The following is a 20,892-nucleotide window of genomic DNA, read 5'->3' as shown; positions in this document are numbered from 1 at the left end:
CCTGCCCCTATCCCCAGCGGGACAGAAGGCAGGTGGGTTCATGGGTTAAAATGGTTTCAGGAGCCTTCATTTTTATTCCTTGGGGAGAGGGGGGTTGGTCTTTTGGGTCAACAAGCCCTGTCCTACCAGCCATGGGAATGTGGGACTTGAGGAGCAGAAATGAAGAACCCTATTGCAAACTAGAAAAGTTGAGAGATTTTTCTGGGCTCCTGGACAGAGCAAGGGTTAAGCGAGAATTCTGACTCTCCAGCTGACTCAGTCTCCTGTGTGTGTGTGTGTGTGTGGGGGGGGGGGGGTGTTTCTAGTCAGCAGCCCCTTTCCACTTTTAGCCTCAGAATCCTCCCCAGTTCAGCTCTCTGCTCCTTACTCCCGCCCTCCATAAGCAGGTTCAGTGCTAGTCAGCCAGCTCTGAAATTAAAGCAAAGGTCAACATGAGGAGGGAGGGGGTCTCCACCACCGCACCCTCCCAGGATCTCCAGAGACAGCAAGAACAAAGGGAGCAGGAATTCCCCGGGTCAGGTCTTAGGCCGGGAGAGGATGGGAGTGATCCACACTCTAGCCTTTCTTCAAAAACAGCAGCATGTGTATGCACACACATGTACATGTTAGCCTCAGAACTGGAAAGCAAACGTGAGCGGGCAGGTGATTTGAGTCTAGCAGGCAGTTTAGATGGACCGTGGAGAACTGCATTCCTCGCTCCAGCTGAGAAGGAGAGCGCCTAGGAGAAGGGAGTGCTAAGGAAGAGCAAGCCCCACTCCTTTCCAAGGATCCCTTCTGGCCCAAGGTCTTCTGACCTTCCCAGTCAGCTGCTTTGGCTTTCTGCTGCCCCTGGAAGCGCACGATGGTGAGAGGGGTCTGGGGCAGTCCCGAACCCCAGGGTCCTGCCCTGGGCAGCTCTTCAACTTGAGAGACTGCTGCCTGCTCTCTGCGTAGCAGGCTCAGCTGGGAAGGTCCAAGGGCCTGATCTCCTTTCCAGCCCCCCAAACATGGGGCTCCGCTAAGACGAAGGCAAAGTCAGTGACCAGGAGGGGTAGGAGTGGGAGTCACTGCCTGGAGGGAGGGATCCTGTATTCTTCGGAAGATGGCTGGGAAGTTCTTTCCTCCATTGCGTAGAACTTTCTTTCCCTCCTCGGTTGAGGTGCCCAGATGTCCCACAATGGGGTCTTCACTCTGGGAAAAGGAAGGGTCCAGTAAGTCCTTGCCCATCTTTCAGATTGCCCTGGTCCCTATAGTCATCCCATCCTCTGGGCATTAAGCTGGATTCAAAGAAGACAGAACCACTCTGGCAAGGATCTTCCCGTAACTCTCCGCGGTTTCTCTTGGGCTCCCTACTTACCAGCTCCTCCAGAGGCACACGCTGGAACAAGGGGTGGCCTTCAAAGTGGGTGCACATCCACTCATGCAGCTCCGGCACGTCGGTTATGGTGTACACGAGTCCCTGCGCAGGCAAAGTCACTCTGCAGGGGGCGCTGCGAGCGGCCAGGCAGCAGGGGGATGGGGATGGTGGTGAGTCCCCAGCGAACCCCCCACTGAATTCTCGGTTGGAAAGCCCCTTATTAGACCCCTTACCCTGTCCTCCCTCCTGCTCTCGACTCACCCCAACTCTCAGCACGTAGGCATATTCTGCCAGCAGTGTGGGGCTGATGATTCGCCACTTGTGCTTCGTCCGCTTGAAATGTGGGTCAGGGAAGAGGAAGAACATCTTTGCCAGCTGTGAGACAGTCGAGCACCGACAGGGTGGTGAGAGCCTGGCCTCCGCACCCCACCTGCTTACCAGCCTAAACCCCAGGGGCCCCGCCCCACCTGGCCCTTGCGGAAGAAGTTAGGAAGGTGCTTCATGGCATTGCTGCGGAGACAGGCGATGTTCTGGAAACCACCTCCAGGAGCGGCTCGCAGGGCCCGGATCCGGTCTTGTACATAGTCTGAGACTTTCACCCGGATCTCCAGACCCAGAATCAGCGTGTCTGGGAACAGCGGTGACAGTTCCACTGGACACAGAAACAGAATCAATCTCATCCTTACAGGATGTACAGAGGGGTCAACACGGGAAAGGAAGCCTCAATCAGCAATGACCCAAATCAGGGACGGAAAGTGTGGCCACAGAGCTACCTGTATGGATAGCTCTGTGCTGGAGAGGCTGAGGGACACCCCAAAATTGTCACCAGAATCGGAAGTGGGAAGGCCTGGCAATACATGTGTCTTTGCACATGCTTTAAAGTCTGCACAGTGTTCCCACACATTGTCTTACTTAATTCTCATGACATTATGCAGTAAACTGCACAGATGATAAAACTGAGGGTAGGAAATGACTGAAGCCACAGAGCTGGAACTTGGAACCATGGTTTCCCGCCACCAAGTACTACGCTCTTCCTCTCTGTCGTGCTGCTATTTCCATGGAAGAGCTCTACATAGAGAAGTGGGTCTAGCATGCATGCTGGGACAACACAGGCGCTATAACAGAAATCTGAAAATAGGATCTTGGAGAAGGAATGAGTTCTGGTGAGGAAGGGGGAAGGGAGAGGGGGGTGGAATCCCTGAGAAAGACAGTTCAGGATCATTGGCCACAGCGGCTAATCTCTGACGCTTGTGCTGACCAGCTCACTGACCCGGCACCTGGCAGGTGAAACGGCTCATGTAGGGACCAGAGCCAGGAGCGGGGCCAGACCAAGACAACTCAAGTTCTAAGAGGCTTTGAGGCAGCCCCCTCCGTTCTCCCGGGCAAAGGCCACAGACCCAGAGTAGAGGGAAGGTGGAGGTTCTTCACAACGATGTCAGAGCAAGCAGTGTCTGGTCCGAAGGGGAAAGGCCAACTATGGCCCCCAGCAAACCTGCTGAGGTGGCAGAACCTAGGCACTGCCTCTCCTTGCCCCAGAGAGAGGGCCAGACTGTTACCTAACAGGCCTCCATAGCCACAGCCTATGTCTGCAAACTCCACTTGGGCCTGAGCTCTCTTTTCTTTCTCATCCTTTGGGTCGTCGTGGCTCTGATTTTGAGGCGATGGAGCGAAGAACTCTGGGTATAGCTCAGACCAGTCCATGTCCTCTGGTTTCACAGGGCTAGTGGAGAGAAGGCGTGAGAAATGTGGTTACGCCATTGTGGAAGTGGTACTATGTGTGTGGGTGGATGGGTGAGGGTGGGAGATGCATGAGAGGAGGGTTTCTCAAAAATTCTGTAAGAGTGGGCCCTTTGGCCTCTAGGGAGCACAATGGAAACCACCCTTAACCCCCAGTATGAATCATCGGCCTATCATGGGGCCCATGACTGTGATCCGCCTATCTCCCTTTCCAGGGTTGATGTGACTGACTGAGCATCTCTCCTTTCTGGGGTTCAAGTTCCCCTTGTCCCAGAGACTGGCTGCCTAAGGCACTGGGACTTGTCTTTGCTGAAGTTCTCTGCGGGAAGAGGATGGAGTAAGGTGTGGGTGGGGTTGTGTGGAAGTTCCTCTTTTTTTTCAAAACTGATTTTAATGGCGTATACTTCATTTACAATGTTGTGTGAGTTTATGCTATAGAGCAAAGTGACTCAGTTACACATATACATATAACCACTCTTTTTTTAGAATCTTTTCCCATATAGGTCATTACAGATGGTTGAGTAGAGTTCCCTGTGCTATCCAGGAGGTCCTTACTAGTCATCTACTTTAGTAGTGCGTACATGTGGATCCCAGGCTCCCAATTTATCCCTCCCTCCAAGTTTGCCTTTTGCTAAATTTCACAGATTAAACTGAAAGATGGAAACGACATTCTTCCTCCATCACTCTAGTCTCAGAAACAATTTCTCTCTCTTCCCAGCCTAGCAATCCTACCCAGACGTCGGCCAGGACACCACGCCCCTCCAGCCCGCAAACTCCGCCCTCCGCCGAATCTTACCCCGCCCCCTCCCCGCGCCACCACACACAAAGCTGACGTCACCCAGCGATCCTCGCTAGAGTCCCCTAAACCCTCCCAACCGTTCCAGCACGATCGATTTTCCGGGCTAATCCGAGAATTCTGCCCTCCTCTCGCCCCCCTGCTCGCCCTGCCTCGCTCACTCACTAGCGCAGCGTATGATCCGCCATGGGGTTGGAGTGAGCCCGCTGCCGGTAGTAGCGCTTCTGAGGCTGTGGGGCCTCGGCTCCCGCCGCGTCCCCAGCCTCGGTTCCCGCCATGATCTCCAGCGCGAGTTTCTCTGCGGAACCCACGTGGAGAACTAGGCTCTGGGCGCACGAGAATGACGCGGCCAGGCACGTGAGCTCGGGGCCCTCCCCTTAAAGCCCCAGGAGTGAATTCGGCTGGGCTGGGCTGGGCAGGGCGGCCCGCAGCGGGGCCGCGCGGGGGGATACCTCCGCGCCGCTGGTCTTTAGCGGGGCTGACAAGGCCAGACTCGCACCCCGCCTCTATCGTTAGCCCGCTTCTGTTTGGTCTGGGTTACTAGCCCTGTTGCAGGCCCCTGTGCACCCCGCAGGTGAGAGGGGTCCAGGGACCCCGCTTTCCTACGTTGAATTAATCCTCGTTCCTCTGCCCTCCTCCCGGGCTCCGAACAGTGCCCTGGGTCTGACCCCCGTAGCCCGGTGCAAGTCCCGTCGGCTGTGCGCTGGGGCCCGGAGCCAGGGAGGCAGCTCCTCATCCCGGCTCCAGGAAGTCAGACTGGAGGAAGGAGGGCAAACTCGAGGAGGCGGGGCTCGGTGCCACGGGGCAGCCGCGGGGCTCGCTGTCCCCCAACCCCCACCCCGCTTCAGATCAGGGATCCGAGCGCTGGCTGGCGTCAGGGCATTCTCTCGGCCAGATGGCAGATTCCCGCCCAGATCCTGAGTCAGAGCCCGATTCGGTGTTCCCACGCGAGGTCGGGCTCTTCGCCGACTGCTACTCGGAGAAGAGCAGGTTCTGCTTCTGTGGGCACGTGCTGAATATCACGGAGAACTTCGGGTCCCGCCTCGGGGTGGCAGCGCGCGTGTGGGATGCGGTGAGGAGTGGGCGGCCCTGGGCTAGGGTCCGCGGGGACCCCCGGACTCCCGCTCTCCCATATGGAGCCATCCCCGCAGCAATCTTATATTTCTTCTTTTTTCTCCTATAGGCTCTAAGCCTGTGCAGCTATTTCGAGAGTCACAATGTGGATTTCAGAGGCAAGAAAGTGATCGAACTGGGCGCGGGGACTGGTATCGTGGGAATCTTGGCAGCGCTGCAGGGTGCGTGAGCTTTGCGGTGGGAGGGGGTGAGGGGGACGGGGATGTAGAGAACTTGTCACTTCCTGGGTTCTTGAGAGAGGGAGAGGAGTGGTTTGGGACCAACACAGTGTTTTTTTTTTTAAACAAACATTTTTTTTTTTTTTGCCCCTGCCTGCTCCGGTGTGCCAGACAGTGCTGATTCGCTGTTCCAGCACCCATGGTGATTGGTTGAGGCGGGTGGGCAGGAAATAAAATTTAGGCAGGCCTTAATAGGAGTTTTTCCTACCTTTTTGCGATTTTCTGGACAATGTTGTCAGAAAAAAATCTTTGCTTTGGATATGATCCTCTGTTAAAATGCCTATATGGAATTACTCTCTAGAGGGAGTCATCTGCAGGTGTTAAACCTCATGAGTAGTTTATAACTTCACTGTGAATATATTTTTGATTCTTTAGGTTTTGATTGCTTGGGAGGAACAAGCTTATGAGTTTTTGAGGGTTAGGTTGTGTTTTGTGGGAAATGGGGTAGGAATTAGGCACTGCCGACTTGGGAAAGAAAAAGGTAAAAATTCTGCTTTATTTTTGTCAATCAGAAGCTACAAAGGAAAAAGTTCCTTGGTTTATAATCTGATGGGCAGGCAAAACTTCACACTGAAAACATTCCTTTAAAAAGACTTACGGTGACATCTCCCTAGGAATGCAAATTAACATGTCCTTGTTCATAGGGACATAACACAAAACACATTCAGGGAAGTCTTCCCAGTAGCAGGCTTTCATTCTTTTATTCTGTTCATTCAACCAACATGTATTTGGAGTTCTATATGTGCCAAGAATTGTGCTAGGTATCGGGATACAGCAATGAGTAAGACAGATTTCCTCTCCCCAAGGAGCTGATGGTCTAGTGTTGCAGATTGGGGAAGATGTTACAGGATGTTACGGAGAGGTATGTGCAGAGCCAGTGGACACGCTCTGGCTGTGTCTCCCTTGACTCTCTGGGAATCCATCAAGAAGAAGGCCTATCAGATGAGGAGTATGAACATAGCAGGCTCAGAAAGAACCGAAGGAGTGTCACCAGCAGCTTTCCATGAAGGATGAGTGGATAAGTGGGCAGCTATGCTAAAATGGCAGAAAAGATGTGTAATATCAAGGGAAACACCTTTCACTTGCTTCCAGACTAACTTCTTTTGTCTTCTGTTCTGATGCCCACTCGGAAATCTGGGTGTCATTCTCATCCTTTGCCCTTTCCCCTCGCATCCCGGTTGTCAGCGAGTCCTGTGGGTCACATGTCCTTAACACAGTTGTCTGTTCTCTTCCCCCCAGCTCTAGTTCAGGCCACTGCCAGCTTTCCCATGGATTTTCATGAGTGTCTTCAAGCTTCCCTAGGGAGAAGTTTGGCATGCCCAAAGTAGATCTTGTGATCTTCTGCCACCAAACCTGTTTCTCCCTCAGGCTTCCCCATCATAGTGAAGCAAACTGCCATTCAACCAGTGGGGAATCTAGACCCACCTCTGACATGTCCCTTTTTCTCATCCCCATCTCCATGATCCAAGTCTGGCTGATTTAACTCCTAAAAATCTCCTGAACCTCCTGTTTTTCCGTCCGCACTGATGGCTTCCCAGTCCTTGGCACCATCACTTGCTTGGATGGCCACAATTAATCAGACTGGTCTTCCTGCTTCTACTCCTTGCCCCCACCTAGACCTCTGCTCGCTCCACCCAGCTGGCAGAGTGATCTTCTCAGTACCCCTTCCCCATCTTTCAGTGGCTTCTTACTGCTTGCAGAACAGAACCAGTCCCGTGGGCATGGTCTCCCTCTCCCTCTGAGCTCCTTGTGCTGCCGAGCGCTCTCCTGTCAGTTCCGCAAGCCTGTCTCCGTGTCCCCTTCCTCGGAGCCTTCACATAGGTTGCTTGTATGTATACCCCGCGTCCCGCTTGGCTAATGCATATGCCTTCTTCTGAGCTCAGCTCAAACATCACTTCCAAGGGAAGGCCTCCAGGACACTCCCACCTGCAAGCTATCTTAGCTACTTCTAGTATTGTAGACACAATTGTGCTGACTGGTTTCGTTTTAAATTTGTTGTCATTATCCTCAGATGTGTCCTTAAATGATGTCCCACTAGCCTCTTACCTCTCCCTCATCCAGTTATTCCTCTGCTCTCCTAAACATCTTACTTCTTACCATTTCACCTTTCATACCTCCAAATGTCTCTCTCTCCCCAGCCGATGATTTTGTTCCCTAGCTCTTCTGATTGCTTCTTTTTTTCTTATAGGAAGTGTCCACGAGGTCTCTCTCAGCGTCTACTCACCCAGCTGTGTCTGTCTGCACTGCCTTCTCTCCTGGTACGATGCTAGACGTGCTGTGCTCCTAGCTAAGGTCAAGCCCCCCATGCCTCATGAGACCCTGAACCTTCTCATCTGTGTAAAGACACTGTTCAAGCAGACACCCTGCCCCCCTGCCTCTCCTGTGTTGCTGTTTTCCCTTCTCTCTGGATCATTCCATGTGTGTGTTTGTGTGTATTATGCATATAAATATGTGATAATTTCTCCTATCTCAGATCCTACGCATCCCTGCAGTTACCATTCCATTTCTCTGCTCAGCTTTGTGATGAAACTCAGAAGAGTGAATACCTGCTGTCGTTCCTCTCCTCCTATTGCTTCTTCAGTTCCGTTCCAGAACACCCCCTCACACCGCCCCGCCCCCCAACTTGCCTTCTCCACTCCACTAGCTCCAGTCAAGGTTGTGAGCTTCACTTTTGACTGCATGTTGTTGAGTGCAGCAGTCAGGGGACTTCCCTGATGGTCCAGTGGCTAAGACTCGGAGCTCCCAATGCTGGGGGCTTAGGTTCCATCCCTGATCAGGGAACTAGATCCCACATGCTGAAACTGAGAGTTCGCAGGTCGCAACTAAAGAACCTGAATGCTGCAACAAAGATGGAAGATCCTGCAGTGCTGCAAGTAAGACCTGGTGCAACCAAATAAATAAACATTAAAGAGAAAAAAGTACAGCTGTCAGCATGAGCCCAGCTTCCTGGACTTGGTGGCGGTTGCCATCCCCTCCCCCTGCCCCCCGTGAAACACCCCTCCTTTGGATTCCAAGACGCCAGGCTTCCGGGTTCTCACCTCGCTGGCACTGTTTCCATTCCCCTGTGTTGGTGGCTGTTCCTCTTCACAGCCCGAAGTCTGAGTGCCCCAGGGCTCAGGAGCAGCCCTCGGACCCCGCCCCTATCTGCCTGTACTCACGGCTTAAATGCCCTTTCCACGCTGATGACTCTGACTCTCCTACTGATATCTCCAGACTTGTTTGTATAACCTCCGGCCTACTTGATACCTCCCTGTGGTTGTCCGATGAACATGTCAAACTTAATGTGTCCAGAAGCGCATTTGTGATTTTCCTGTCCAGCCTGCCCCTCCTGCAGCCCTCCTCACCTAAATAAATAAAACTTTGATCTTCTGGCTGTCAGGCCAAATATCTTGGAACCATCCTCAGCCTCTCTCTCTGATAGTGCGTATCTAATTTGTCAGAAGCCCCCCTATTGACTCTACCTTCAAAATGTATTCAGGGTCTGACAATGGCTGCCCTGGTTCAAGCCATGATCACTTCTCACCTGGGTAACTGTAGCCACCTCCTAACTGGTTTGTTCTGACTTTGCCCCTCTGTGGTATTTCCTCATCACAGTAGCCAGAGTGATCTCTTTAGAGCCATTCTTCAATTCTTAAAGTCATAAAGTTTATGACATTCTTCCATTAGAAATTTTCCAATAGCTTCCCATCTCACTCAGACTAAAAACCAAACTTCTTGGTTGCTTTACAAGGCGCTGTCTAGAATCTGAGCCCTACGATTATTTCTCTCACTTATTTTGCTCCAGCTGCAGGCATCCCTACTGGTCCTCAGACTTGTTAGGTGAACTCTCGCATGAAGGTCTTTATTCTTGGTCCTTCCGTTTATGGCTGGTTTTTTTTTGGGCGGGGAGGGGTTTCTAAGCTCTGTCAGTCTTTCCTTCCTAATGTGTTTTACCGTCACCTCTTTTCTTTCTGTTAGTCCCTCATTTGGTATCTTTTAATCTGAGAGACCCATAGAGTTTGCCCCATCACTTCATACAGATCATTGCTCAAACATAATCTGCTCCCTAACTACCAGTTTGAAGCTTTCCCTAACTACCCAGTTTAAAGTGACATCCCCTGCCCCGTCCCTCAAGCAGTTCTTCTCCTCCTTCCCTGCTTCAGCATACATCTGACTTACAGTGCGTTTTATTTCATTTTTTTGTTGTTATTATCTCTAGCCACTAGACTGTAAGCCCCCGGAGTGGAGGGATTCTTGTCTGATGGGTTCACTGCTGTATTCTCAGCACCTGGCATGTAGGCACATAGTGACTATTAATGGGAGAATGAATTCTGAATATTTCCTGTGTCTGTAATGATCACCATGATTATGACTAAATCGTTTTGCATTACCTCATTTGTCTCCGCCTCTATAACAAATCTCAAGGAAGGCCAAGGTCTTGTCTTGCTCACCCCTGTACCCTCAGAACTTGGTAGATGCTCAATACGTGTACTTACTGCATGAAGGAAGCTTTCTGAAGTCCTGATCTAATCATCGTTACCCTTTGCTTCTGCCCTTAAACCTGTTGCCCTCAGGATCAGGCCTGGGTCTCCTTAGCGTGCCGTAACGATTTTCCTCTGTACTCTTATGCCCCGACGCGTTTCCCTGCCACCTCCTTTGAGCTCTAGCCTTCCTCGCATGCGCTGTGCTTTCTCATCACCAGGCCTTTGTACTCTCTCTTCTCTGCTTGAGAAGCTTCACCTGACTAACTCCTCCTTGCCCTTTAAGGCTTGCTGAGGTCATGTCTTCTGGGAAGCTTTCCAGATCCATGAAGGCTGGTTTGTGTCAGTAGGGGGTGGGTGCATAGCCCACCTCCAGCTTAGTCCTGCCCAGGCTTCTGCTGACATCTGATTGTTGTGTGTTGGGCAGAGAGGTTGAAGATTAGCTCAGCGAGAATGTTGATGTTGTAGAATGTAGAGTAATGAGATGGCAGTGGATGAAGCTGAGGTTAGGGCAGCTAAAATCCAAAGTGTGGACTTTGGGCTGTCAAAACATTATCCTCTAGGCCCCGAGGTCTCTGGACGTTCTGGGCAGGAGCTGAAACCCCTTGGTTGGTCCCTCTGACTTGCATTTCTCCTCCTTCCTCTCTCTCAGGGGGGGATGTTACCATCACTGACCTACCCCTGGTCCTAGAACAGATCCAGGGCAACGTCCAGGCCAACGTGCCCCCTGGAGGCCGGGCCCAGGTCCGCGCCTTGTCCTGGGGGGCTGACCAGCATGTCTTCCCTGGAGACTATGACCTGGTGCTGGGGGCTGATATCGTGTACCTGGAGTCCACCTTCCCGCTGCTGCTGGGGACCCTCCGACACCTGTGCGGGCCCCACGGCACCATCTATCTGGCCTCCAAGATGAGAGAGGAGCACAGGGCAGAGAGCTTCTTTCAGCATCTCCTGCCCCAGCATTTCCACCTGGAGCTGGCCCAGCGGGATGAGGATGAAAACGTCAACATCTATAGGGCCAGGCACAGGGGACCAAGACCTGCCTGATGTCACCCTTCTGCTCCTCCGAACCCCTCGTTCTCATGAAGGAACTGCCCTGTCTCCAGAGCCATAAACATAAGGACCAGAAACAGGTGGATCTCCTCTGCCTGCCTTTCCTCCTTCCCTCGTTGTTTCCTGGGCGCCTCTTGGGAAGCTGCAGGCAGGTGCCGCTTGTTAGGGTACCAGAGCCCTTGCTCTGTGGGCTGGAGTGCAGAGGAGATTCCCAGCTTCTGTTCTCAGCAGAGGACGATGAGAGGGCAGCCAGGATTTCAGGGAAGGGGAGGTTAGGTGGGACGTAAACAGTGGCTGCAGAGACAGTCGTGGCCCTGTCTGTCGCCATTGTCTTTTTATACAGAATGGATTATTTTTTCCAGATTCTATTGGAAATTTTTTTAAAGGAAAATAAGCATTAAAGATCTCCTCTGCATCCAGAGAACATGGGCTTTTGCTGGGGGGTGCTGGGGAGCAAGAAACCTCAGACCACCCACTTCTTGCTTCTAGAGATAGTCTGGTGGAACTGTGGCTCTAACTGGGTCAAGTCTTCCTAGCCCTGAAGTTGGGGTTAGACAGCAGAGCTGTCCTTTGGACTGTGGCTCCTTCAGTCTTTTTGGAGTTGGAGTCCTGATCACTGAGTTCCAGGTTCTCTTTATTTTTTTTTTTTTTTACCTTTCCAAGCCCTGTCAGTCCTTCCTTCCTAACGTGCTTTGCCTTCACCTCTTCTTTCTCCCACTGTGGGGCCTCTGACTGATCCTCTCTTGACTCACTCCTGGGGTCACACATCACCTCCTGTGGCCTCCTAGCCTCCATTCACTCCCATTCAAACTGTCTTGTAAACTCCTGTAATCTTCCGCAATCAGCTCCGATTAGCTTCTGCTGCTGCCAACAGAAGCAAGAATAAGCTCTTCTGCTTGGTACTCAGTGTATCCCATGTGATCCCAAATTACCCTTCTATTTCATTTCCTACTGGTTTCCTACACGTGTTCTAACCTCTGGCCAAATTACAAAAGGTCTACTCTTTGTTCCCTAAACCCACATCAAAATTCTCTGACTTCTTCCTTCCTTCTTTCTGATGATTCCCTGCCTGGGTCATATTTCTACCTCTCAAAATCTTCATTGCTCTTAGCCTCTCTCCTGAAAAAAGCTTTATCTGAGCCTCCTATTTGAATATGATTTTTCTCCTTTGAGACCCTTTAACTCTTTGTCTCCTGGGGCTTATTTACCTTGTCTTGTGTGATCATTTGTCTGCTCCCTATTTTCTCACCATCAGATTACCTTAGAGGGTAGGGCTATATGGTTCCAGGCACACATCAAATATTTCTGCTTGTTCAACAAATAATTTACTGGGTTTGTTGGAGGGACACCCTCCCTCCTCCCTAGGTGACCTTGGTCAAACTTTGGAACTCACTCTCCTACCTTACAAGTTTGTCAGTGAGTCATAAATGGATATAGAAATAAGCATTGGAAATAAACATGAAGTCTTACCACGTGTCTTGTGTTGTTATTTTGTGACAACTCGGTTTTATGTTTTCCATTATTTTACCTCTGGGGAATAATTCCCTTGTGAAATGTAGTCAGTAAACCAAGTAGGGAAAGCGAATGCGCCTCCTGGACGGCAGGTGGCGCTGTCCCCGCTCGGCGCGTTCTGGTGGAGAGTTTTGGCCCCGCCGCCACGCCGTAGGCCCGTGGCCTCATAGGTGCGCCGACCGGCCGCACCGAACGGCCACCGGAAAGATGTCGCTGCTGCGGTCATTGCGCCTCTGCCTGGTCGTGCGGCCCGGGAGCTGCCACCTGAGCGCGCTTGGCTGTGGTCCCCTCCTGCCTTCCTTGCAGGTCTCCCGCGCGCCCGGCACGCTGCCTTCCCCTCCCCTGGCTGCGTTCGGCTCCATCTCACCCTTCTCCCCACCTCGGTGCCTCTTGGCGGTCCAGCGTCCCTGCGCTGCCTTTCCCCTCACCCTCTGGGCCCGTCTCTCCTGAAGTCGTCCCCCGGCCGACTCGAAGTCGTGCTCCCTCCTCCGGAGCTCCTCGCCGCTTCCTGCTTCTCATCCCTTCTCATCCCCTCCAGGCCGGGCTCCCTCTGCTTCCGTCGCCCCAGCCGTGGCATACATTTCACTCTGGGTCCTGGCTGTCCTCGGCTTCCAGCAAGGAGCTCCTCATGAAGCTGCGGCGGAAAACGGGCTACTCCTTTGTAAACTGCAAGAAAGCCCTGGAGACTTGTGACGGGGATCTCAAACAGGTGTGGGGAAGGAAGTGGAGGGGAGCGGGGATGGGGTACTCGGGCCCTACCCCAGTGCTTTCCAGAGGTCGCGCTGGGGACCGTAGAAATCACACCTGCTGCTGTCCAGTGACCCATACACAGGATTCTGACTTTAATGGCAGTCTCACCCTTTGACTCTTACCTGTTTTGGAGCAACTGACTCAGGATCCCAGGGCTAACACACTATTCCGTGCAAGGCTGTTAAAGTAGTCAGACCAACGCTCAGATCCTGGCACGCTCACACTAATCCCCGCGACCTTGGATACCTTCCTTAATCTTTAAGAGTTACATTGTTCTTTTTTTTGCATAAAGAAAATACTGCTGTCTCCCCCGTAGGGTTGTTGTGAAGATTAAACTTATCAAAAATACCAGGCGTGGGACTTCCCTGGTGGTCCAGTGGCTAGGACTTCAAGCTCTCAGGGCAGGGTTCGATCCCTGTCCAGGAACTAGGTACCACATGCCGCAACTAATGGTTTTCATGCTGCAGCTAAGGATCCTTTATGCCATAATGAAGATGGAAGATTCTTCGTGCTGCAACTAAGATCCACAAGCCAAATAAATAATTTTTAAAAATTTACTAAACATCAGGCACAATGTCTACTGTCTGGCATTTGGTGGTATGCTGCCAGTAAATGATAGATTAGTTTCTGTTGTGGGTTTGAGGAGAAGGGGAAAGAATTGGGGAACCTGAAGATATTTTACAGCCCCATTCCTTTCTAAATTCTGTGCTTATGTCATCTGCCCTTTATCTTTCTTATTTATAGGCAGAGAGCTGGCTCCATAAGCAGGCCCAGAAGGAGGGCTGGAGTAAAGCTGCGAGGCTCCACGGGAGGAAGACCAAAGAAGGTCTTATTGGGCTGCTGCAGGAAGGAGCCACGAGTGTATTAGTGGAGGTGAGTGTCAGAGCTCTAGACATCACAGGCAACTGTCTCCTTGAGAGTGGGCTTTGTGGTAGACCTTTGCATTCTTAAAGAAGAGGTGTTTGAGCACCCTAAAAGCTCGTTAGAATTAAGCCCGTGAGGCCCCAGTTATTAGCTCTGGATTCGTTTCAGTATAGACATGCACAGGTTGTTGGCGGGGAAAGGCCTGTTAGGGTAGCCCAGAGGGTCTCCAGCCTCTGTGCTGCAGACCGGCTCCGGTCCGCGGCCTCTTGGGAACTGGGCCACAGAGCAGGAGGTGAGTGTCAGGCGACGGAGCCAAGCGTCCTCTGTACTTCCAGCCTCTCCTGATCGCTTGTATCACCACCTGAGCTCAGTCTTCTGTCAGATCAGTGGTGGCATTTGATTCTCATAGGAGCTTGAACCCTGCTCTGAACTGTGCGTGTGAGGGATCAAGGTTACTGCTCCTTATGAGAATCACAAAAGTGGTTCGGCATTGGAGGAGCCCAGGGAATGAGGGGATTATGGCTTGCGGGCACAGGCAGGTGTGAACTTGAAGTGAACCCTTTGGGGACATTGTGGAACCAGTCTCTGAAGGCGCAGGTCGGTGCTGACTCATTGGCACAACAGGGGTCGCTTCATTAAATTTCTGGCCTTGAGCTAGTGGAGCAACTGTAGCTTTAAAATCCCACAGACATCTGTTTCTGTTTTGTTGGGTCTGCTGCCTGTTCTGTCAATACCTTGCTTTAAGACACTTTTGGAGACTGTTAGTAAACAGTTTATACAACAATGTCGATTTATTCCCATAGGTGAACTGTGAGACAGATTTTGTTTCCAGAAATTTAAAATTTCAACAGTTGGTCCAGCAAGTAGCCCAGGGAACCCTGTTGCACTGTCAGAACTTAAAGGACCAGCTCTCCACATACAGCAAAGTGAGTTTGGGGTTGTCTCCAACATGCTTGGTTTGTTCCTTCCTCTCCTCTTAGGGTCTTTGCTGTTCCATTTTTTCAGATGTTCTCGGGTCTCACTTCCTTATTTCATGTCTCTGCTTAAACGATCTCTCTCAGGAGAGGAGTACCTTTCCTCCTATTGCTCTGTCCCCTTATTTTGCTTCATTTAAAATATTTTGTTAAAAAAATAAATAAATAAAATATTTTGTTATAATGCTTATATATTACATTTATATTTATTCATTTCTGTTTGCCTTCCACAATAGACTATCAGTTTCATGAGGCAGGAAATTTGTCTTTTCACTAGTGTGTCTCTGGTGCATGAGGGGTGGGCCCAGCACTTGGCTGGGGCTCATTACATCTCTGTTAATGAATGAATGAATTCCCGTGGGATAAAAATCCATCAAATCAGGTGAAACTTTGTATTTAGGAATCTAGAATGTCCTAAGGAAAGGATTTCTAAATACTGATCCTGGAGAAAAGGCGCAATTGAGGAGACCGAGCATTTTCTTTTCTGTAGAAGGATCAAGGAAGGAATTATTGACATATCCGTATGCCTTTGATCCATCCTGTTGTCAAAGCAAAAACGAACCAGCTACTCACAACAATTTTTTTGTTTGTACCACCCTTTTCCTTTTTTTTTTTTTCCCACCCTTTTCCTTCTATTTATCTTTCTCTTGAGATCTTGTGATAAATGTTAATTAGTCCTGGTTTTGTGTTGTTTAGTTGCTAAATCATGTCTAACTCCTTGTGACCCCATGAACTGTAGCCTGCCAGGTTCGTCTGTCCATGGGATTTCCCAGGCTAGAATAGTGGAGTGGGTTGCCATTTCCTTCTCCATTGTAGATTTTTCTTTTTTATTGAATGTGATAGGCTACAATTCATCATATAATCCATTAGTCATTTTAATGCTCAAATTATCCCTGGATTTGGCCAGTATAACCTAAGCCTGTGCAAGCTGTCTCCATTGTCTGTTTGGTATAGCTTATTATTTTCCAAGTATTTCCTTCCTTTTTGGCATAACAAAATATTCTGGGCTTATGTCATATTTTCCTTGCCCCCATCCATGGAATCGGCCACTTCTACAAGGGGTCTTGATCCTTTTTGGTGGGGGAATGGTTTTTAGAAACAAAGATCTGGGCACTGTGTGCATGTACACTCTTCAGTCGTGTCCGACCCTTTGCGACCCTGTGGACCATAACCCACCAGGCTCCTCTGTCCGTGGTCTTCTCCAGGCAAGAATACTGGAGTATGGAGAAAGTAACATGGAAACTTACGTTACTGTAAGTAGAATAGAGAGCCAGCGGGGATTTGCTGTCTGGCTCAGGAAACTCAAACAGGGGCTCTGTATCGACCTAGAGGAGTGGGGTGGGGAGGGAGACGGGGGGAGGTTCAGAAGGGAGGGGATGTGTGTATACCTGTGGCTGATGCATGCTGAGGTTTGACAGAAGGCAACAAAATTCTGTAAAGTAATTATCCTTCAATTAAAAAATAAATAAATACTGGAGTGGGCTGCCATACTCTCCTCCGGGGGAAGGTCTGGGCGTTGGGTATGCTTAATTCTACTGAGATGTCATTGCTATTCTGCTCTTCCAGCAGAGCTAGAAGTGTGTGTGTGTTTCAGTTCTAATCCTGCACCACAGGCTGCTTCCTTTTCTTCCCCCATTCTGTAATTCACACCTTTCTTCTCTCGTAGTGAATGCACCGGCTCCTAGCAGCTGCAGTATGTCTGCTTATTTACTTGCTGTGCAGTGCATGCACACTTTGTTTCAGAGTTACTATCCCTGATCACTGCATAGAATAAACCTACTAAGTGGTTCAAGATTTCTTTGAGGTTCTTTTTGTCCTCAGTTGAAGTTATGTGGTCAAAGGACTGTATCAAAAGTAACTTGGATTAGTTTTGTTCCCCCTTTTGAAATTATGTTATTCCTTTGAAATACAGTTAGAGTCTTTGTTTCTGTTTGGTCAGTATTCATTTTCACTCCAGGCCTTCGTTAGTTTTATTTTTGAATATGTAAAACTAATGAAGTTCTGAAAGTTAAAACTATAATAACTCCCCCAACACATAAACAAGTCTTACTCCCTCCTCTCCCTTCTACCCCATTCCTATCCATTCTTGTAGATAACCAGCTTCTTTGGTTTCTGGTTATCCTTTTTGCAAAAATAAGCATATTCATCCTGGTGCCTCGGATGGTAAATAATTTGCCTACAGTGCAGGAGACCCAGGTTGGATCCCCGTGTTGGAAAGATTGCCTGGAGAAGGGAATGGCTATCTATCTACTCCAGTATTCTTGCTTGAAGAATCCCATGGACAGGGGAGCCTGGTGGGCTGCGGTCCATGGAGTCACAAAGAGTTGGACATGACTGAGAGGCTAATGCTTTCATGCAAATATTTATTACACAAATGGCGATGTAATGTGTATGTATTCTTTTAGTTTGCTTCTTTCACTTCATACGCCCTGGAAATACTCCTTAGCAGCTCATGGAGGCACCTTTTCTTTTTTTTTTTTTTTTCAGCTACATAGTATTCTACCTGTGACTGTACTGTGGTTTATTCAGCCAGTCTCCACCTATGTTTGGACTTTTAAACTTTCCAGTATTTTACAATTAGAAAAATTTGCTCAATGAATAACTGTGCATATGTACTTTTGTATCATTGGAAGAGTTTTAGAGTAAATTTCTAGAGATAGGATTGCCAGATCAAAGGATAAAAGTATATGTATTGTTAGCTATTGTCCAATTTCCCACCATTGGATTTGCACCATTTTTCATCCCTATCAACAATCTACTAACCTTTTAGCTTTAGTATTTTATGATTGTATGAAAATATTATTCCTGATTTCTAGGAAGCTACATTCTAAGAAGTTAGGCCGGAGATTGGGATGGATTTGGGGGTGGAGTGTTGATAGAGTAAAATATTTATAAAAGTGGAGCTCTTGTCAGTTGTTAATGTCCTTGGCTTAAAGAAAACATTGTTTGTACTTAATTGTCTTAAATATAGGTTATTTCTGAGGAATAACCTATAACCTATATTTTTGCTTAGTCTCTTGGTAATTTGAATTGTACAGACTGACTCATGTTCAGTTGTACTGAAAATGACTCTTGTTCATTTTCTTTGCGCACTTAGGGCTTCTTGAATTCCTCTGAGCTCTCTGAACTTCCAGCAGGACCCGAGAGCGAGGGTTCTCTCAAGGATCAGCTGGCCTTAGCGATTGGTGAGTACGGATGTAAGGATGTAAGGATTGTATATATGGATTGTAAAGATGTGGAAACTGGAAATTAAGAACTGAATCTCCGGGTATCTTTGATATTCCTCCAAATCTAGATCAAAAATTACAAGGTCAAGTTCCTGCAAGGGTCAGATAGTATGAATGCGAGAGGTGGGTTGCGTGTTAGAGATTGGTGAGCAGTGGACACCCTGAAAAGCTCACATTCCACTGAAGGAAACCATTAGCAAGCCACCTGATAACTTTGAGGGAAATAGGACCCCAGTGTCAGAATTTTTTAATTCCTTTAAAAGGATTTAGACTTGTTTGGAAAAAAAAAAAAAAAATTAGTTTTTAGCTGTTTGCAACTAATTAAAATTAGCAGGCATCACTGCTGACCAAATAAGGCATGTCTTTAGGCAGCGATGGCCTTTTGACCTCCGGTTGACTGCCTCTCTATACACTGTGAAGGAAATAGTCCATCAGAGGGTATTTCACCTTTGTGAAGGGATCCAGGGATATTTCAGGGTGTGGTGTTTGGGAAATTGTCCTCTCTTAAAAAAAAAAAAGTCTGATCCTGAGTTTGAGAAGGTACATGTTTCCAGAACCACTGGCTGCAGGAAGCGCATCGGATCATTGTGGTGGGAGTAGCAGGGGTTTTGCCTTCCTCCTACACGACCTGATGGAAGGAGGGAGGCAGGGCTGGGGTGGAGCTTGCGGGAATTGACTGCTCATCTGATGTTTCCAGTCAAGGCATCAGTTCTGTTTTTATCAGGTCGTCTTGAGGTATGTATGATGTTTCAGTGAGTCATGGTTGAGAAACCAACCAGCCAACCAGCTGTGCATGAAACTTCTTAAGAAATTCTGGAAGACTTGGGTGTTTCAGCCTTGTCAGTTTCTGGGAATTGACTGTTGGGTAGGTGCTTAGAGCTGTTTCAGGATCCCTTTTGGTTTATGACTTCTATGACTTTTAGATGTAACAATGGCTACTTCAGGGCTATTTTCCCAGACCTTGTTATTTTCTACCCCTTCCTACCTTTCGACTTATTTGGGCTTCTGATAGGAGGGGATAGCATCCTAAGAGAACAGTGAGGGGGAGAGGGGACTAGAATCTGGTTTTGTTTCTTACAAGTAACTTCAAAGATGTTATCTTTTTATTTATTTATTTATTTTTATTTTTTTATCTTTTTATTTTTCATGAAGGGAAGCTGAAACCACCAGATGACTTGGGGTTTTAGATTTCCCGGGGCTTTTAGTTTGGGATTTTCCCCCAAATAATGGCTGATCAGGAGTTGTCTGTGTCAGCTATGGTGGTTTGGGGGAGGGGTGATGATCTGGTGGGGAAAAACCCTGAATTGAGTCAGATCTGAGTTTGAATTCTAGCTGTGCCATCCATTAGCTCTGAAGCTTTGGAGAGGTTCCTTTAGCTCTCTAAGCCTAAGTTTAATGTAGTAATGTTAGCCAGATGGGAGTGCTCATATTAGAGGGCCAGATACTGTAATAAGTTCTTTTACACATCTTATTTATTTCTCCCAGTAATCCTGCCTTCAGGTTAAGTGGCATGATCTCCATTTTGCAGATGAGAACACAGACTTGATGAATTAGTAAATGGGGTTATATCATTAAGTTACTTGCCTAAGGTCATGTGGCCGGTGAGAGGCAGAACCTGTGGCCAGGGTCTGTGTGATACCAGAGTCTGTGTTTCTAAATACCAGCATGGCACCTGGTTGGTGCTCCATAAAGTACGCTCCGTTTCTCCCACCTTCTCCCCCAAAACCCCTTTTCCTGTTTGTCCTGAAAATGGTATCTTTCCGCCTTGCGGCACATCCGCAGTATAAATGCAGAGAACTGTCTCCCAGGCTTGGCCACTGCTGTGCGTGTTTTGGTACTACCATGGGCATTGTATTCTGGAAGCGTCTTGTTTTTTTGTCTGTTTGTTTTTGCTCTCTCACAGGGAAACTGGGAGAAAACATGATTCTGAAACGGGCCGCGTGGGTGAAGGTGCCAGCTGGGTTCTATGTTGGCTCTTACGTCCATGGGGCCACGCACAGCCCCTCGCTCCGCAACCTGGCGCTGGGGAAGTACGGGGCCCTGGTCGTCTGCGAGACGGCAGAGCTGAAGGCAGACCTCGGAGACCTTGGCCGCCGCCTCGGGCAGCACGTGGTGGGCATGGCTCCCCTCTCTGTTGGCTCCCTGGACGATGAGCCCGGGGGAGAGGCGGAAACCAAGATGCTGTCGCAGCCGTACTTGCTGGACCCTTCCATCACACTGGGACAGTACGTGCAGCCCCACGGCGTGGCCGTCGTAGACTTCGTGCGGTTTGAGTGTGGAGAAGGCGAAGACGCAGCAGACGCCGAATAGGTTCCAGAGACTTTGGGCCCAGGAGGACGTGTTTATTCTTAACCCTGGACATTTACAAAAAGACGTTTACTTCCTAAGCCTCTTCAAACCCAGAATTTGTTTTTCATTTGAGTTTATAATGAAATTATATACTTTGTGGGTAAAGCTATTAAATAAAATTGTTAGGTAATAGAGAAAGTAGAAGCTTTTCCTTGTTTGCGTCATGCTGGGCCTAGCTTTTTTGTGCCTGACTTGTGACATGTTCTAGAAAACAACAGGTGGGCCTCATGGGAGTGGCAGACAGTGTCCGGGAGAACTGTGCTGCTTCTCCCTTCCACGCATTTATTACGGCGCCCTGAAGCTGTCTGACTCTTCCCCTCCTACTCCTGTGACATAGACCTCTCTTGTTCAGTTTTGCTTTGAGATGCTGTGGACTGCGCTTCTATCCTGGAACTTCCCCAGTTACATTACTTCTGCCACATGGAGTCTTCTGCAGTTGTTGACTCAAACTTAGAGTTGTCTGGAAAATGTGGTTCATTTGTTGA

At 49.1% G+C, this 20,892-nt stretch overlaps 3 protein-coding genes across 7 annotated transcripts; 2 read left to right on the top strand and 1 right to left on the bottom strand.

Annotated features, from left to right (window-relative positions):
* Positions 1-45: 45 nt before the first annotated feature.
* Positions 46-4,260, bottom strand: METTL1 (methyltransferase 1, tRNA methylguanosine). Its single transcript, XM_061131164.1, has 6 exons — positions 4,035-4,260; positions 2,893-3,056; positions 1,804-1,988; positions 1,598-1,711; positions 1,337-1,438; positions 46-1,170 (listed from the first exon to the last, which is right to left on the bottom strand). The coding sequence occupies exons 1-6, from the start codon at positions 4,145-4,147 to the stop codon at positions 1,015-1,017; spliced, it is 834 nt and encodes a 277-aa protein (XP_060987147.1). The 5' UTR covers positions 4,148-4,260; the 3' UTR covers positions 46-1,014.
* EEF1AKMT3 (EEF1A lysine methyltransferase 3) lies at positions 4,254-12,205 on the top strand. Of its 5 annotated transcripts, none has more exons than XM_061131214.1 (5): positions 4,254-4,941; positions 5,053-5,101; positions 6,028-6,083; positions 7,410-7,479; positions 7,695-8,616. In XM_061131214.1, exons 1-5 carry the CDS (start codon positions 4,765-4,767, stop codon positions 7,934-7,936), a joined length of 594 nt encoding a protein of 197 aa, XP_060987197.1. In that variant the 5' UTR covers positions 4,254-4,764; the 3' UTR covers positions 7,937-8,616. The 5 variants fall into 5 exon arrangements, with proteins under 5 accessions (XP_060987197.1, XP_060987180.1, XP_060987157.1 ...); XM_061131197.1 differs by having other exon boundaries at positions 4,263-4,941; positions 5,053-5,164; XM_061131174.1 differs by lacking the exon at positions 6,028-6,083 and having other exon boundaries at positions 4,265-4,941; positions 5,053-5,164; positions 7,410-8,616.
* A 186-nt stretch (positions 12,206-12,391) lies between these two features.
* On the top strand, positions 12,392-20,545 carry TSFM (Ts translation elongation factor, mitochondrial). The gene is made up of 6 exons (XM_061131154.1): positions 12,392-12,549; positions 12,782-12,952; positions 13,738-13,866; positions 14,661-14,783; positions 17,929-18,016; positions 19,962-20,545. The coding sequence occupies exons 1-6, from the start codon at positions 12,451-12,453 to the stop codon at positions 20,366-20,368; spliced, it is 1,017 nt and encodes a 338-aa protein (XP_060987137.1). The 5' UTR covers positions 12,392-12,450; the 3' UTR covers positions 20,369-20,545.
* The last annotated feature ends 347 nt before the right edge of the window (positions 20,546-20,892 follow it).

This window comes from Dama dama, chromosome 3 (assembly GCF_033118175.1).
Source record: "Dama dama isolate Ldn47 chromosome 3, ASM3311817v1, whole genome shotgun sequence".
Classification (NCBI taxonomy): Eukaryota; Metazoa; Chordata; class Mammalia; order Artiodactyla; family Cervidae; genus Dama; species Dama dama.
This window is presented reverse-complemented; position numbering and strand designations above follow the sequence as displayed.